Below are 18,306 nucleotides of genomic sequence, written 5' to 3' on the forward strand. Positions count from 1 at the left end.
ATGGGAACAAGAGCAGGGTGGCCTATCACATCCTATCACTCGATCACAGAGTTGGGAAGTCGAAGGTGGGGATGGCGCTGAGCAAGTGGGACAAGCAGGCGATGAGGGGGTGGTGCTGAGCAGCCACGAGCAGGTGGGATGAGCAGGCGATGAGGACGGGGTGGTGCTGAGCAGCCACGAGCAGGTGGGACGATCAGGCGATGAGGTGTTGAGGATGACGAACAGACAGAAGGCAAGTGAAGATCAGGCCCAGGGCGAAGGCAGACAGGACAATCTCCTCCACAAGTTCTCCTCAGCACAATCCAGGAACCCTCTGGCGAACTGCCCTTTTCGCCCTCCCCTCAGCGTCCACTCCCACGTGCCTCTCAAGCTCCTCCCCTTGCTATCCGGACAACACTCCACCCCAGAAGGTGGCCACAGCTCTGCCCCTCTCTTTCCTCTGCCTGTCAGAACCCCACCAAGATGTACATCACTCTCCCCTGCTCTTCTATTGCCACCCGGTGCACACGGTGGATAATAAGTTTTACATACGGACCATACTACTCTATACATTTCTAACTGTATGAAGGTAATCTCCAACCCCCCCACCCCCCCCCTCCTCAAACATAAAAAGTATTTGAAACTCTGAAGGGGATAAGTTGTTCCAATAGTTTGGTTGTTTTTAACTTCCACCACATCGGATACTTCAATCAGAGTTCTGTTAATTTCATCCATGACACTAAATATCCTTGGGTCAAGAGACCACACCAGTGAAGTAAAGTGGTGTCTTTCACACCTCATTGTGTGAACTCTTTTCCCTTTGACTTTCCTTAAACAGAAGTATTCTTGCTTTTTGACAATTTTTGCAGTCCTGCTTTGTTCTTGCTGTTCTTTCTGAGCTTGTAGTACAGTAGGTTTAATAAAGAAGCCATTTTAATCGAAAAATAATTGGCACAGAAATTATTCCACTTACACCTACCTCAATGTACAAAATATCCAAAGCATCAGCTTTTAAATGCAGGAATAACAAATATATGCCATGTCCAATTATGTGTAACTTTAATGAAAACTGCAAATTTACGACTGGAAAAAGTTTTTAATTTCTTCACAGGGACTCCTCGATTTACACTTGAGATGCGTTCCTAAAAAAACTGAATACAACAACAACAACAACAGGCATTTTTTAGACCATTTCCCTGCCAGAGCGGGGGTTAGCCTTGCGGGCCCCATGACAATCTTCTCCTTTTTGCCCTCTTTTCTGCATCTCCCCTTGTTAACCCCCTTGCCCACGTGCAACTATCTTCTCTGCCAGTCCTAAAAGTGGGTTACTCTCTGTTGCCACCCTATTCTTTCTCTGCATTCAACAGCATTTACATATATCTCTTCCATCTTTCTTCCACCACCTTCAGCCAAGTCTTTCTCGGTCTTCCCCATCCTCTACTTCCTTCTACATTCATTTCCATCACTCTTCTCAACCAGTCACTTTCATTCTTCCTCAACAAATAACCAAACCATCTCAAACTGTTTCTCTTCACAGCATCAATCACAGGCTCTATTCCCATCATTTTTCACAATTCATCATTTGTCTTCCTCTCTCTCAACGATACTCTGCACATCCACCGAACCATTCGCCTTTCCAGCCTTCGTTGCTGCTTCCCGCATGGGTTCATTACCCATGTCTCACTCCCATAAATCATAACACTTCTCACACATGCAGCATACACCTTTCCCTTCAGCTTCAACGACACTCCCCTCCTCGTCAGCACGCCACTGAGTTCCCGAAACTTCTTCCATGCACATCTCACTCGAGCAACCGTTGCCGAGTCTGATCCACCTTCTCCATTCAGGATGTCTCCTCGGTAGCAAAATGTTTTCACACCTTCCAGCTTCACGCCGTCTCCAAGATCCAACTCAACATTTCCTCCATCTGAAGCTCCCTCTGTCATCTGAAGAACACCATCTGAACACCATCTGTCATCTGAAGAACACCTTACACTTTAATGTAGCTACCACACTGGTTAATGACCCTATCAGACCACGACATTTTTGATGAACCCACTCAGCGCACATTGTACATTGAATGGAGTTCACTCCGACACTCTTCCTGCACACAGCACACGGCCACTTCCCAGTTCTTTCCACCTCACCACATGCTTTACCACTTGCCATCACCTTCTGTTTTTCCGATATTCACCTTTTTTTTTTTTTTTTTGTATACTGAATCGAGGCTCGTGAAAGAGCTGACATTTACTTCACAAACAAATCAACCAGACAAACAAAATATATAAAAAGAGGGAGCGGAAGACAAGATGGGGAGAGAAGGGGAAGCACACAAACACTTGAGAGCACACAACATTTGAGAGCAGGGACATGTGTGAGAGGGAGAGGGCTTGGGGGGAGGAGGTGTGGGAAGAGGGGGGGGGGGGCGGGTGGGAGAAGTATAAAACACAAGGACACCAAGGACTTCCAGGACAGAAGTTGGTATTTCAAAAAAGTGGAATTGGGGTGAAATTAGCGGGGGTAGAAAAGATCAAGGTTTTGGATGGGGGAAGATAAGAGATGGTGGTGAACAGCTGTTTAAAAGACCTGGAGGGAGGAGAGGGATTGAAGAGAGTGTGGGAGTTTGTTCCAGAGGCGGGGGAAAAGAGGAATGAAGGAATGAAGGAGTGAAGGTGAGCAGAGAGTCTTGATTTTGGCAGTTTAACCATAAGAGGGTTGCAGGCAGATCTTGTGCGACCTGCAGGAATATTTGGGGGACAGAGCCCAGAGAGAGCTGGGGGGGCAAGGCCGGAGAGGAGTCCGTAGAAGACGGAAAGACCACCAACCTGCCTGCGGTGAGTGAGTGAGAGGCCCTTGGAGTTAGCTTCATCGCGGGAGATTCCAATGATTCTGAATGCTTTGGTTTCAACAGCGTGAAGACGAGCTAGGTGTGAGGCAGGAGCACCAGCCCAGAGGGGAGAGCAGTATTCCATTGAGCTGCGGATGAAAGCCTTGTATGTGGTGAGGAGCTCAGGTGTGCCAAGGAAGGACTTCGCACGACGGAGGATGCCCAGTCGGCGACTGGCTTTGGAGGCCAGATTTGAAATGTGGTTTTCCCAGGAAAGATCATGGCAGATAGTGAGACCCAAAAGCTTGAGTGACAGAACTTCTTGGAGAGGATTATTCAGAAAGTGGATGGGAGGGTTGTCCAGTCGGTCTTTTCGGAGAGACATCGTAAGAGTGTGAGAATCGTCAGGATTGAAAGACATGTTCCACTTGTTTGCCCAGTCTGTGGTTTTGTCCAGGTCTGCAGAGAGTGAGGAGGCTGCAGACTGCCGATCTGAGGGATGAAGAATGGAGCGACAGAGAGTCGAGTCATCAGCAAAGAGATAGAGAGGATTTTCAAGAGAGTCAGAGAGATCATTGATGAAGACCAGAAAAAGCACAGGGCCCAGAACACTGCCTTGGGGAACTCCAGCCTGAACAGGAAGAGGAGATGAGAGAAACCCATTCAGGGCCACACGTTGACTACGACTAGAGAGGAAGTCCGCCAGCCATGCGTGGAGATTTCCATGGATACCAAAAGAGGAGAGTTTGGTGAGCAGAGCGGGGTGCCAGACCGTATCGAAGGCACGTGATATGTCGAGGGAGACAGCTCTAATTTCCTGTTTGGCATTGAGGACCTCCATCCATTGTTGAGAAAGCAGAAGCAGCATGTCCAGAGTAGAGTGACCAGGTCTGAAACCAAATTGATGATCAGAGATCAAGCCATTGGAGAAGAATAAAGATTTCATATCTGAAGCAATGATGGATTCCATGACTTTGCTGATAATTGGGAGAAGGCTGATTGGACTGTAGTTGCTGGGATCTGTTTTTGCACCTTTTTTGTGCAAAGCGGTGATGTTGGCAGATTTCCAAGCAGATGGCAGATCACCTTGAGCAAAAGAGAGGGTGAAGAGAACAGAGAGAGGGAGTGAAAGAGCGGAAGAACAGGATTTTAGGACCCGTGGGCTGATGCAGTTAGGTCCAGTTGCAGAATCGGAGTCGAGGGTTGAAAGAAACTTTTCCACCTTGTCAGGAGGAAAGGACACAGAGTCCAGGAGCAGCTGGGTACGACTGGGTACGGTGGGTACAGAGAGGGATGGGTTTTGGACACAAGATATAGAGGCAAACACAGAGTTGAGGCATTCAGCTTTTTCACGTGCGGGGTCAGCCGTGTGGCCGTTTGAGGTGAGGGAGGGGATGTGGGGGGAACAAACACCAGAAACAGATTTGACCAGACGCCACCAGGATTTGGAAGAGGGAGACAGATAAGAGAGTTCTGTCCTGAGAACGGAGAGATATTGTTTTGTGGCTCTCCTGAGGGTGGACACACACTTGTTTCGGGCTTTGTGGAAGGAAATGAGATTTCCTTCCGTTGGATTTGCTTTCCAGGAGACGAAAGCAAGTTGTTTCTGGGCAATAGCCTCACCACAAGATTCCGTGTACCATGGACGGGAGGAAGGGTATTAAAACTGAAGACGAGATGGGATAAATCTGTGCATGAGAGAGAGAGCAATTTACTTTGGAAGAATTCCCAGGATGAGTTGATGTCAGAGGCGGTAGAGATGGGAGACCAGTCCAGATGATTGATGGCTGCTTGAAGACAATGCCAGTTGGCCTGAGTAAAATGCCAGACTCGTCGACGCTGAAGAGGCTCTCTGAGAATGGTCAGAGAGATGTCCACTTTAACAAGCACATGATCAGATGAGCCGATTGGAGCAGAAGAAGAGCAGCAGACATTTTCAGGGAAGTCAGTCATAACCAAGTCCAGAAGAGAAGATGCTCCGTTGACTGAGATCCGGGTCGGGAAATTGACAGATTGTTGTGTCAGTCCCAGTGAGTCACAGAAGTCCTTTGCTGAAGAGCCATGGCTGGTGAGAGAGGTCCGCACACCCAGCCAACTGGCATGGTGACAATTGAAATCACCACATATGAGGAAGAGAGAGTTGGGATGGGTAGATAGAAGTTGGTCCATATTATCAGACAGCGAGATGTAGATGGAGTCATCACTGTTTGGTGGACGGTACAACACACATAACACACACAACACACACCTTCAGACCTTTTGTCTCCATACATTCCTTCCACTTGTTCATCTTCTCCTTCAATCCATCTATACTTTCCGCAATCTACACCAGATCATCTGCATACAACAACTCCCATGGTAAACCCTCCTTTACGTTCCGAGCCAGCTCCTCCATCACAGCAATGTGATGGAGGTGCTGATGGAGGTGCATCAATGCCCATGTCACTACTTCGCGTGGAACCCTATCGAATGCTTTCTCCAGATCAACAAACCCAAGAAACAACTTCTTCCTCTTCTCCATGTACTTCTCCTGCAATTGCCTTACAATAAAAAGCGCGTCTGTCGTTCCTCTTCCTGGCATAAATCCAAACTGCATTTCGCCAATCTTCACTTTCGTCCTTATCCTCTTCTCCAACACCCTTTCCAATACCTTCATTCCATGCTCCAATAACTTTATCGCTCAATACGAGCCACACTCCAGAGGGTCACCTTTCCCCTTGTATAGAGGGACGAGGGTACTCAGTTCCCAATCCACTGGAATGCGGCCTTCTTTCACCACCAGATTACAGATCTCTGTGATTCTTTTCACACCCTAACTTCCTGCTTTAATTTCATCTGGGTCCACAACGATTTGTCCCACTTCATCCTTCAAGCAACTCACCCCCATCTCATCACACCTCTCTTTTGCTATCTGCTTTGCAATCCTGAATACCGCTCTCTGACCCATTTCCGAATCCAAGCGTTCTCCGAACATTTTCCTACATGCCTTCTGCGCCTTTGCTACCTCTTTCTTTGCAGCCTTCTTGGCTGCCTTATAACTTTCATGCTCTGCTTTTTCTGCTCCCGTACCCTTCGCCTTCTGCCACTCCTTGAACTTCTTACTCTTCTCGTCAATCCTCTTTCCAACTTCATCATCCCACCACCATGTTTCCGAGTGCCTCGGTGGTCCTTTTGTCCATCCACATACCTCACCAACGGCTCCCAACAGACTAGCGTTCATTGACATCCAACCACTTTCAAGCCTAACCACATCATCCTCTACCATACTCAGCCTTTCTTATAATGCCTCCCTCACCATCGCCTCTTTCAACGATCACACCTTCATTCTCGGTTGGTACTTCTCCCGCCGAGCTCTCCTCGCACCTTTCACCCTTATGTCGCAGACAACCAAGTGGTGCTGTGAAACAGCCTCCTCCCCCGGGATCACCTTTGTGTCCCAGAGGTGCCCCCTATCTCGCCTACGCACCATCAGGTAGTCAACGGTTGTCGTCGACCCACCTGACGTATATGTAACAAGCTTATTATCCTCTTTCTGGAATTGAGTATTACAAATCAACAAACCAGCTCCATCACCAAACTCCTCAATCCTTTCACCTTCTCCATTCCTCACACCATATCCGTAACCCCCATGAACTCCCTCAAAACCATCTGTACTCCTTCCCCCATGTCCATTTAGGTCTCCTCCTACCACAACAACTTCCTCATCTTTCACGTTTTCCATCAGCTTCTCTATTGCACACCAGAACCTGTCCCTCTCTTCATCGCTCCGACCGACTTGCAGAGCATATTCTGAGATGTCGTTCACCAAGGGCTTTCCAATCATCATTTTCACCATCATCAACCATTCACTCATTCTCGTCACACTCACCACACTGTCTACAAACTCCTCAGAAAACAGGACACCAACACCATTCACGCCATCCGGGCACCCTTGCCACACAAACTTGTATTTCTGTCCCTGCCTACCCTTCACCATTCTCACACCACTTCCCTTCCATCTCGTGTCCTGCAGCACACAACATATGTCCACTCTTCTGCTGACCAATACTTCCACCACTTCTCCTGATCTCCCCGTCATTGTCCCTACATTCCATGTCCCAAACCTCAGAAACCGATATCCACGTGGGGCATCAGACGTTTCGTCGTCATAAATGGAGTGATTTCCACCCTTGCTTTGATCGGGTTCCCCACCTTGATTTTTGACGAGAGGGAGTGAGGTCCCCCACGGGGTACTTCGGGCTGTACTCTGCCCATATGTAGTTGTGATTGTCATGGTTCTCTTTTTGAGGCAATGTTTTATGGCCGGATGCCCTTCCTGACGCCAACCCTTTTAGTCGCCTCTTACGACACGCATGGATACGGTGTACCTATTCTAAACCGGGGTACACACCGGGTCCTAAATTCTAAAAGCCTAAAAAACTGAATGGAAAACGAAAATAGAAAACTATATATTTGTCCTCACATTTGAGGGAGGTAGGTTGAGCATGCAGACAATGTCCACCAAATGCTCCCCACCCTATTGTTCTGACTGACACTTTGTTTTACTAACTACCGTACTTGATTTGGATTTGTCTTGCACAGTAAACCTTTAAATATTGTGGGGGTTACGTTTCGGGAAAATGCTGAGATGGTTAAAACCGCGACTGAAAACCAAGGGCCAATGGAAAAATGGGGAATCAGTTCCTGGGCTTCGAGAAAATGTAGAGGAAGGTTGGTGGCAGCCAGAAATAAACACATCACAATTGAAATAAACATGTAAAGTAAATATAAAGCATGTTAACATGGAAATAAACATGCAAATCGTACAAAAATACGTAATTTGGTGTTTGTCTGTCTGTCTGATGATTTTGTGACTGCGATACATTCCGTCGTTGTGTACCCTGGTGTACCCCTGGAATCTATTCCGGCAAGTAACAAACAGGTAGAGGTGAAAACACAACCTACATCTTACTTTGGTGGGGAAGGTAAAAATAAGACTTTTACCTTTTAATTTTATTCTAAAACAGTGAGGTGATTTTTACAAAACAGCGCGGTGGGTGAGGGTAAGATGAGAACTTTAGCCACCTTGACCCAGAGCAGATCTTCCCTGCTTTGACGGGAAGGTGAGAGATGTAATCGTAGATCGTCCCCCACCCCCATGTTGGGGGGGGGGGGGGCAGGGAGGGAATTTTTTTCCCACTTTGCCTGCAAACTGACCCTGGGTAGTACCATTACGTGTGCAAAATTTGGTGGAGATCAGGCAAGCCCTGTTATTTCTATGATTTTCAGATGTACATTCATAAATACGGGCAATCTTGCCTTATTTAATATGGTAGGATAGAATGAATGTCTTGTCATTGTCTGCTTGTCGTTCTGCACACAGAACCTGCACAGGAAGTCTCTACATCCGAGGGAGACTTTTCAACGTATGGGATCAACCTCAACGACAAGCGGTCAGTGTTTGCTCATTCTAATCACTAAAAAATGTTTTTGTCAAAATGTTTTTTGTTGATCGTTTGTTTTATCCCTTGTGGGTGACTTGAATACTCTCACAGTCACAGCATTAGGAAAATGCAGCGAATAAATTGAGAACTTTTTTTTTTTTTTTGTATACAGGATCGAGGCTCGGGAAAGAGGCTCGGGATAAAGACTTTATGGAACTAAGACTATAAATTGAGAACTTTATATGATACATACATACATCTCGGCTCATGGAAGGGCTAAACGGCAGCAGATTAACTGACTGATGGTGTAGTGGCGGTTTATATGCAGCCTGTGGATTCCTGGCTGCATCATTTTCTGGAGGTGCGGTTGTTCCGCTGATGCAATGCCCCCCCACCCCCTCTCCCCCATTACCAGGGCTTAAACTCAGGTCCCTAAGATCTCAATCTAGCCAACTTAACCATTAAGCCAACACCAGGCATAACAGGCGGCATGGGAAGGAATTGCTCAATCTGTCTTTTCATTGATACACTGTACTGTACACAAAAATTGGGCCAACAGAAATGCCGAATGCTCCAGTTTATATGTAGCTAATTTACAATCCCCTGCCCATCCCCAAGTTCTCAACCGCCTCTGCTTCCAACCCCAAGTTCTCAACCCACCCTTCCTCCCCATTTTTTTTATTTTTTATTTTTTGTTCTTTTTTTTTTGTGTACAAGATCGAGGCTCGTGTAAGAGCTAACATTAATGACAAAAAAAAAACGGACACAAGAGGAAATAAAGGGAGTGGGAGACAAGATGGAGAACGAGGGGGAAGCACACAAGTACACCATTTGAGAGCAGGGACATCGGGAGATCTGTGGGAGGTAGAGGGCTCGGGGGTGGAGGAGGCATGGGAAAGGGGTGGGGGGTGGGAGAGGTAAAAATAATCTACACTAAACCCTCACTTTCCCAGCTCACTGCCCAACACCCCCACTCTCGCCCCATAACCAAACTCTCCCCTCACCCTTTTCACTCTTAACATCATTACATGAGGAACTTTGGCATAGAAGTAGGCCATTTTGGCCCATCATGCCAGCGTTGTTCCTGTTCCTGTTCATTAAGAACAATGTTAAAAGTAAATAAAAAAAACATTTAAGTAAGCTGAATGGTTAAAATCATATTGTCATTGGTATTGGAAAAAAGGAATATACAACCAGAACACCTTGGACAACGACATGTATAATGATATGGGGTTTATGGTCCGTGGTCGAGTAGTGCAAGAGAAAATCGCCGGATATACAAAGGACAAACAAACGGAAGAAGGGTATTATTATTATTATTATCATTATTATTATTATTATTATTATTATTAGGCTATGAGCCAAGGGGGTTGGTCGGTACCATACAGATGGAGTAAGGCTCATTGTGATTTTTAGCAAGATATATGTCCCTAGATATGAAAAAAAAGTGATAGCAGTGTATAACTCTCGGCCATCTCTGTGTTATCACCCGAAATATTATTATACGCCTGCTTCGCTTCGCCAAAAAATGTGATATTTGCTAAAATTGGAATAAATATATGTTTTTAAGGACCAGAGTGCCAATAATTTGCATACTGGATGCCAACTAATATAGTTGGGTAATACAGATGCAAATACAGTAATGTTTAACCCTTTAGCACCTATAATATCAAAATTAGGGGGTATGGTTGAACATATTTTGAACTTTACCAAAATATGTGCCCCAAACAACCACCATATTACAAAGTAATGATATATTCCAATGCAGTGGTTCCTTGCGAAGATTTTGAGGGGTCAAATGTTACTCTGGGAGTTTTCATTTTTGAAATATTGACAAAAATGTACAATGTGAATTCTGAACTCGAAGCGATTTCGACCACTTTTTCACTAAATTTAACATATTTTTTGTCATTATATCAAAAATTTGATAAATAACCCCCACAAATGTTCTATATTTCTATTACTATATTAGTTGGCATCCAGTATGCAAATTATTGGCACTCTGTGGTCCTTAAAAACATATTTATTCCAATTTTAGCAAATATCACATTTTTTGGCGAAGCGAAGCGGGCGTATAATAATATTTCGGGTGATAACACAGAGATGGCTGAGAGTTATACACTGCTATCACTTTTTTTTCATATCTAGGGACATATATCTTGCTAAAAATCACAATGAGCCTTACTCCATCTGTATGGTACCGACCGGTCAATTTGGGGGGTCTGGCTCATAGCCTATATTATTATTATTATTAGACAAGCAAAAGTACCTGTCGCCAGTGATGGGTAAAGTTTAGGTTAATCTATCAATTTAAATTATTTCATGGACTTTAAAAATGTTAATTATGTTGCAAAGAATATAGCCGATAATCTCAGTGAAATAGTTGATGAAAAGAGACCTCTGAAAAGAAAGAGATCTCTTTTCACCAACCTCCGCCCGATTTCCTTTCTCCTTTGCTCCAACGAAGGGTAAGGCCCAAAGTGTCAGCTTCTCACTATTTAAGGTATTTTCTTTCCCATTTGTTTTAATTTGTAAAGTTTGTTAAGACAAATCTCACACTCTCACTTTCTCTCTCCGAAAAGACCGACTGGACAACCCTCCCATCAACTTTCTGAACAATCCTCTCCAAGAAGTTCTGTCACTCAAGCTTTTGGGTCTCACTATCTGCCATGATCTTTTCTGGGAAAACCACATTTCCAAGCTGGCCTCCAAAGCCAGTCGCCGACTGGGCATCCTCCGTCGTGTGAAGTCCTTCCTTGGCACACCTGAGCTCCTCACCACATACAAGGCTTTCATCCGCAGCTCAATGGAATAATGTTCTCCTCTCTGGGCTGGTGCTCCTGCCTCACACCCAGTTCTGCTTCACGCTGTTGAAACCAAAGCTTTCAGAATCGTTGAAATCTCCCGTGATGAAGCTGATTGTGAGGGCCTTTCACTCACTCACCGCAGGCAGGTAGGTGGTCTTTCTGTCTTCTACCGACTCCTCTCCAGCCTAGCTCCCCCAGCTCTGTCTGTGCTCTGTCCCCCAAATATTCCCACAGGTCACACAAGAACTGCCAGCAACCCTCTTCTGGTGAAATTGCCAAAATCTAGGCTCTCTGCTCACCTTCACTCCTTCATTCCTCTTTACTCCCGCCTCTGGAACAAACTCCCTCACTCTCTTCAATCCCACTCCTCCCTCCAGGTCTCTAAAACAGCTGTTCACCACCATCTCTTATCTTCCCCCATCCAAAACCTTGGTCTTTTCTACCCCCGTTAATTCACCCCAGATCCACTTTCTTCCAATACCAACTTCTTTCCTGGAAGTCCTCGCAGTGTCCATGTGTTTTATCCCCCCCCCCCCCCTTCCCATGCCTCTTACCCCCAAGCCCTCTCCCTCCCACAGATCTTCCGATGTCCCTGTTCTCTGCTATTGTACTTGTGTGCTTCCCTCTCTCTCCCCATCTTGTCTCCTGCTCCCTTTATTGTATGTTTTGTGTGTCCGTTTTTTGTTTTTTTGTGATTAATGTTAGCTCTTACACGAGCCTCGATCTTGAATACAAAAAAAAAAAAAAAATTGTGTTGCACTCTTTGTTTCACTGGGAAACTGGCCCAAGCTCTGAGCTACTTTTACCACCCACCGCAAAATGGTGGTGCAACATCGGGCGGCAGAGGTTGCATTTGTCTAAAAAGAGGACAAAATAGCCTGCTTGTGAAATAAAATTTGGCATCGGCCTTTATTAATTCCTGTTCTCCCGTTCTCTCAAAAGTGAATGTTGAGCTTTTCAAACGCAGCGTGGGAAGTGGCCGCCGTAAGCGGGAGACAGATTAATGTACGGACAGACACCACGGTTCACAATATATAATCGATAGGATCGTGGTAATGGAGTTGTGATGAGTAAATTAATTACTTGTGAGCACTATGCTTCCCTCAATTGGCTGTTTTGTTGGTAGACAGTATACATTGTACACTGTTGGTCAATCTCCCAAATATTATAATTTGCTTGTCCCATTTGGAAAAGCATGGTTTTCAAGTGATGATGGGAATTGTTATCTGTCTCGTCAACCATGGCAGTTTCCGTTACTCTGCTCTGTGTGGGTATTTAAGAGCGTTGCAAGCACAGCCTACGAAGTGTCTGATGGTGCTGGAGTCAACTTGGCATTGCCAAAGACTGCGGCGTCCACTTAGCATTCACGAAACTGCTTTTTCAAACCAAAAACAAACGATATCCAGTTTGGTTGTGGGCCTCAATAATTTTTGCAGTCTTCAAATGACCATCTTTTGTGGGTGTTAACAGTTAACCAGTGCATTCTTAAATTCCAATATCTGTTTTCAATCTTCGTGCATTTACTGCCTGCTGGTTTGTTCATAAATATTTGACCATGTGCTCCTCTCCAGGTACCACTCGGACTTTCGGCCCTTGGTTCCTGGTTGCACATGCTGTGCTTGTCAAGCACACTCGCGAGCGTACCTACACCATCTGATGTGCGCACACGAGCTGCTCGCTTCAACACTGCTTGCCTCTCACAATGTGCATCACTACATGGGCTTCTTTGCAGCGATTCGCAAGGCGCTTGCATCCGGCAGGCTGAACCACTTTCACCATGCCCTCAATGCATGTGGACTCGCAGATTAGGATCCTCGCGTTCCGTATCATTCCTCATTGTTATTTATCATATCTAAGTGATCACACAGATTTTACTGTATTGCTCTCACTGCAATCTTTTTCAATTGCAAAAGAAAACTTTACAAAGTCTATCGATTCCCTCCCTGCTCTTGACAATATGGACTGAAATGTGCTTTAAAAAGCAATTCTCAAAGATGATGGTCTGGGCTTTGGGTTTTTAGCTTTTTGAGTTTTTACTGAATTTGGAATTTGGTCGCCTCAAAAGCACATCCGTCCATTTGCCATCTTTCATCGCCGGTGCCCGAAACTGGCATCCTAACTCTTCATGTATCAGTATTTTTTTTATATTTTTTTTTTCCAAAGGTGGTCAATTTTAAACGTTCTGGAGATGAGTGACACTATTTTACTTAATTTGAATCTTCACTCAGCTATACCTTGGTGTTTTGCATGCAGGGTGATGAGGACCCATCGGTGTGTCCACCGTCCATCGGAAGGACGTTAAGTCGGAGAATCGGTTTGACAGCGCTGGCGTTGGTGAATACTAAAGATCACGCGGTGTCTTTCTGGAAGAGTAGGCATGTTATCGCCGGCACCCTGAGCAAATTTCAAATTCCTTCTGCCTTCAATCAAACATCAGGCCTGGCCAGCCGGTTCCCAAAATACTTGGCCCAAAAACGTTCCCCAGCCACACAATAAGTTAGGAATAACTGAGGCCATTAAATAGGTCATCGTAGATCATAGTGCATTTTACCAAAACAATAGTAGGAAGTTTAAGCTTGCATATCGAGTCATTTATCCTGAAGTTTGAATTAATTGACGAAACTTATTGATGGCAGAAATGTTTATATTTTGGATGAAAGATTTTCAAAGCCACCACTGGCCTTCCAAAGGTTGTTTCCAGCTGAAGGAAGCAGTATTCGGTATTCAGATTTTCAGCTTCAGGAAGCTGTTGGGTTCAGAACTACTACTCATTACTGGTTCACCTTACTTATTAACCTATGGCCTTCAGGGTGGATCTGCCTGCCCCATGGGGCCTGGTCTACATGTGATGCTAGTTACTCATTATGATTGACTTTTGTAATCATTCTGAATGATTTTCTGTACTTTGCAACATTAAAAAAGACATTTAATAATCCAAGAAATGGAAAACCTTTTGAGGTTAAAAAAGTCCCAATGTTGTTTATTGTACACCGCTCCTTTCCTATGCCATCTCCAGGCATTGCAAAACGTCATTGCCGGGCACCCAAGGGGCTCGGCAGTGATGCACGCTGAAAGGGAGTACTCAGTTTTCACTCTGGTTGTTTGTTTGTTTGTTTTCTTGGTTGTTTGTTTGTTTTCTTGGTTGTTTGTTTGTTTTCTTGGTTGTTTGTTTGTTTGTTTTCTTGGTTGTTTGTTTGTTTGTTTTCTTGGTTGTTTGTTTGTTTTCTTGGTTGTTTGTTTGTCCGGGCGATATCTCAGCCATCCTTTGAGCTAGGAAGCTGAAATTTCGGCACAATAGTGAGCAAGTTCTTTCTCAAAAACGGTATTTTTTGTTTTTTGATTAATCAATTAAATTGAGGAGTTATTTAATTATTAGCGATGAATTAAGTACTTATTTAATTAATCAAATTTCCTTTCTCTTCTGACCATTAACTCAGGCACCTTTTGAGTTAGGAAGCTGATATTTGGACATGCCAATGACCAGGTGATTTGGCTGCAAAGGATATTTTTGATTTATTGATTAATCAATTAATTAATTAAGCGATTAATTATTTAATTATTCGATTAATGACTACTTTTTTTTTTTTTTGAAGTTACAGATTCTGATGAAATGGTGGTGGTTTACGTATTCTATTAGCCAATAGATTAACTATTTAATTTTTTTATGATTATTATTTATTTATTTTCATTATTAATCATTTATTTATTTTCTTTCTCATCTGGGCAATATCTCAGGCACCTTTTGAGCTAGGAAGCTAATATTTGGACATGACAGTGACCAGGTGATGTGGCCATAAAGGATATTTTTGATTTATTGATTAATCATTTCATTGATTAATTATTTATTGATTAATCGATTAATTATTTATTGGTTAATCAGTTAATTATTTAATTTTTTTATTAGTGACTTATTTAATAAAATTTCTAAAAGATACATCTTCGGATGAAGCACTAGTGGTTTAGTCATGCTATTAGCCAATTGATTAAGAAAATATTTTGTGATAATCTTTTATTGATTTTAATTATACAATTAATCAATCAATTTGTGTGCACCTCTCCCTCCCAATGCCGCGCTGTAGGATATTTAATTATTTGGCATGGGGGCGGTGTACTTTGAATGTATCTGTACTTGTATTGTACTTATTTTTTGAATAGTAAGTGCTGCAGTATATGAAGCTGATCACTGCAAAGGCATATTTTACAATTTCACTTTTGGCTTTTATTTCAAATGGTAGCCTCAGCTTAAATTTTAAATTTGCATTTCTTAAAATAAATTCACTGCTTTTAATTATTTCTTGCAATTGCAAGGGTCATAAATGACAACGCCATTGCAAAGCAACAAATATTTTCTCATGCCATTGATTCAAATTTTAATGTTGGCATTCTGGTATTTCTTGAATGGTCAGATTCGGCAGCCTTATATGTGGTTACTGTCGTAGAAATGAGTCTACAACAATGTCTCAATCGGTGAGTTTAATCGAAATCAATCTCCAGTAGGATCTAGGAAAAAATAAGTAAGCATGATGTCAGTACAGTGCAATCGTACAAGCAGGAATAGATGTGCCCTCCAAGCAAACAAGCAGGCAATACATGATGCGATTCTCCTTACCATTCTAAGCATTAGCATGAATAACACACGCATTAGCATGAATAACATAACATTAGCATGAATAACACGCATAACACACGCAATGAATATCACAGGACTGCCCTACGAAGCTCCGCGTCCCGAGTCTTATAGACGCCATGCAGTGGACAATGGATGCAATTACTCCTGGGTCATTTACTTGCGTACAATTTCACTACATTTACATCTTCAGCTGTTTTGTCACAATGCTGGCTAAAATGTACATTGGAGGTGTGTGTGTGTGTACGTACACATATTATAAAGCAGGAGTGTCTGTCTGTCTGTCCCCAAACTACTCTGTTTTGGGGCTAGCCCCGCCAAACCTCCTGTGGAACGTTTTGGGGTCCCAGCGGATGTTGTAAGGTAGGTCGGAGGTTTAAAAAATTCCTCAATAAAATTATGATTTTGAAATTGACTCGATACGAACCAGCCACAAATCTGGAAGTGGACAGATGACGGCAATGAGATGGTTTGATAATATCGTGATACAATCGTCATTTAACACAGTATTTTGTTAAAGTAACAAGTCATGATTGGAATGACGTTTGGAATTGAGTGAATACAATTACGATTTTGAATTCGTAATTGTATTCACCCAACTGGATGGAACTACTCCACATCCGGATTTCAATATTTGTTTATGTTGATATGTCATGAATGTTGGCAAAAGTTGATTTTTTATTTTTATATTAATGTTATTTAATTTGTGATTGGAGTTATGCTGTTTGGAATGAAAATAGAGACATTGAGTTCAAGTGAATGACGAAATGCCGTGACGGTTTCTACTTTCTAAGCGTGACATTGGCAGATCGCCATATGCAGATTCGCCATTGATTGGGTATGGAACCATTCAAACTGGCAAGTATTTTTTTTTGTGAAAGTCCTTCACGAACCTGCTGTCCATGTCTGATGTGCGACTGAAGGTGCTACAGGAATGTGGAATTTATTGGTTTCATGCTTTAGCATTCACCGTTTCTGCATTATCTGTTTGCTTATGGCCTCCCACCCATGTGTAGCACGGGTACCTCGCTAGTATACATATACAGTCGTGGCCAAAAATATTGGCACCCTTGCACTTTTTTGAAATAACTCACAATTTTCTCTAAAATAAGTTTAAATTGACGAATATTAATGCCTTTGGAATGTTTGTAAAAGCACAGAAATGTTTTTCATACAGGTACAAAGTCATACAATCTCAGATTGTATTTGATACATCAAGAAGCTTGTGTGACATACATGGTCCATTATGAACCTTGGATGACAAAAGTGTGTGTGTGTGTGTGTGTGTGTGTGTGTGTGTGTGTGTGTGTGTGTGTGTGTGTGTGTGTGTGTGTGTGTGTGTGTGTGTGTGTGTGTGCGCGCGCGCACGTGTGCACATACAGTTGTGGCCAAAAATGTTGGCACCCTTGCACTTTTTTCAAATAATGCACAATTTGCTCCAAAGATAAGTTGAAATTAACAAAAGTATTTGGTCTCCACAATTCTTTATTTCACTTAATATTACAGAACCTTTGTTTTTGATTCAGAACTTAATATATCCTTTTAAATCAGAAAATAAAAAGAAATGGCATTGACAAACTTATTGACACCCAATACTTAATATTTGGTAGCACTGCCTTTGGACAAAACAACTGCAGTCAAGCACTTCCTATAGCCATGAATGAGCTTCCAACACCTCTCTACTGGCAGTTTGTCCCACTCTTCTTATGCAAACTGCTCCAGTTCCCCCAGATTTGAAGGGTGCCTTCTCCCAACTGCTGTTTTCAGATCACTCAACAGGTGTTCAATGGGATTTAGATCTGGACAACTGGCAACTTCAGAGTTGCCATTGCTGGCAACTTCATTGCTGTCCAATGTTTTTTCTTGAAGCATTTCTGGGTGCTTTTTGAAATGTGTTTGGGGTCTTTGTCCTGCTGCAAGACCCATGACCTTCGACGGAGACCCAGCTTTCTGACACTGGGTTAAACATTGCGCTCCAAAATGTCTTGGTGATCACCTGATTTAATGATGCCCATGCACACATTCAAGGCACCCACTGCCAGAGGCAGCACAGCAACCCCAAAACATCACTGAACCTCCTCCATGTTTGACTGTAGGGAAGGTGTTCTTTTTTTTGAAGGCTTCTTTTTGTTTTTTTGTAAACATAGAAATGATGTGCTTTACCTAAAAGCTCTAATTTGGTCTCATCTGTCCACAGGACATTGTCCCCAGAAGGATTTTGGCTTGTTCAGGTATGTTTTGGCAAACTCCAGTCGGGCTTTCTCAGCAGTGGGGTCCTCTTGGGTCTCCTACCATAGAACCCCCTTTCATTGAGTTGGCGACGGATGGTGCGAGTTCAAGCTGTCGTACCTTGTGTCTGAAGGTCAGGTTAAATCTGTTTGGCAGTTGACCGAGGTGCTTTCTCCACCATTCGAGCAATCCTTCGCTGCAATCTTCAATGAAGTTTTCTCTTGCGGCCACGTCCAGGGAGGTTGGCTACAGTGCCATGGGCCGTAAACTTCCTGATAACATTGCGTGCAGTGGACACAGGAACATAAACGTCTCTGGAGATGTACTTGTAGCCTTGAGATTGTCCATGCTTGGCTACAATCTTGTGTCTGACCTCCTCAGACAATTCTCTGGTTTTCTTTCTTTTCTCCATGC

The 18,306-nt window shown here is 43.5% G+C and overlaps 1 protein-coding gene across 2 annotated transcripts in view; it reads left to right on the top strand.

Annotated features, from left to right (window-relative positions):
• QTRT2 (queuine tRNA-ribosyltransferase accessory subunit 2) overlaps positions 1-13,997 on the top strand; it is a 40,019-nt gene extending 26,022 nt beyond the window's left edge. For both annotated transcript variants that reach the window (XM_068108112.2, XM_068108122.2), the window contains 2 exons: positions 8,169-8,238; positions 12,608-13,997. In XM_068108112.2, the coding sequence (XP_067964213.1) occupies positions 8,169-8,238; positions 12,608-12,845 (308 nt within the window). In that variant the 3' untranslated portion in view covers positions 12,846-13,997. The remainder of the gene's footprint in view (positions 1-8,168; positions 8,239-12,607) is intronic.
• The last annotated feature ends 4,309 nt before the right edge of the window (positions 13,998-18,306 follow it).

This window comes from Myxine glutinosa, chromosome 1, assembly GCF_964187855.1.
Source record: "Myxine glutinosa chromosome 1, kmMyxGlut1.1, whole genome shotgun sequence".
Lineage (NCBI taxonomy): Eukaryota > Metazoa > Chordata > Myxini > Myxiniformes > Myxinidae > Myxine > Myxine glutinosa.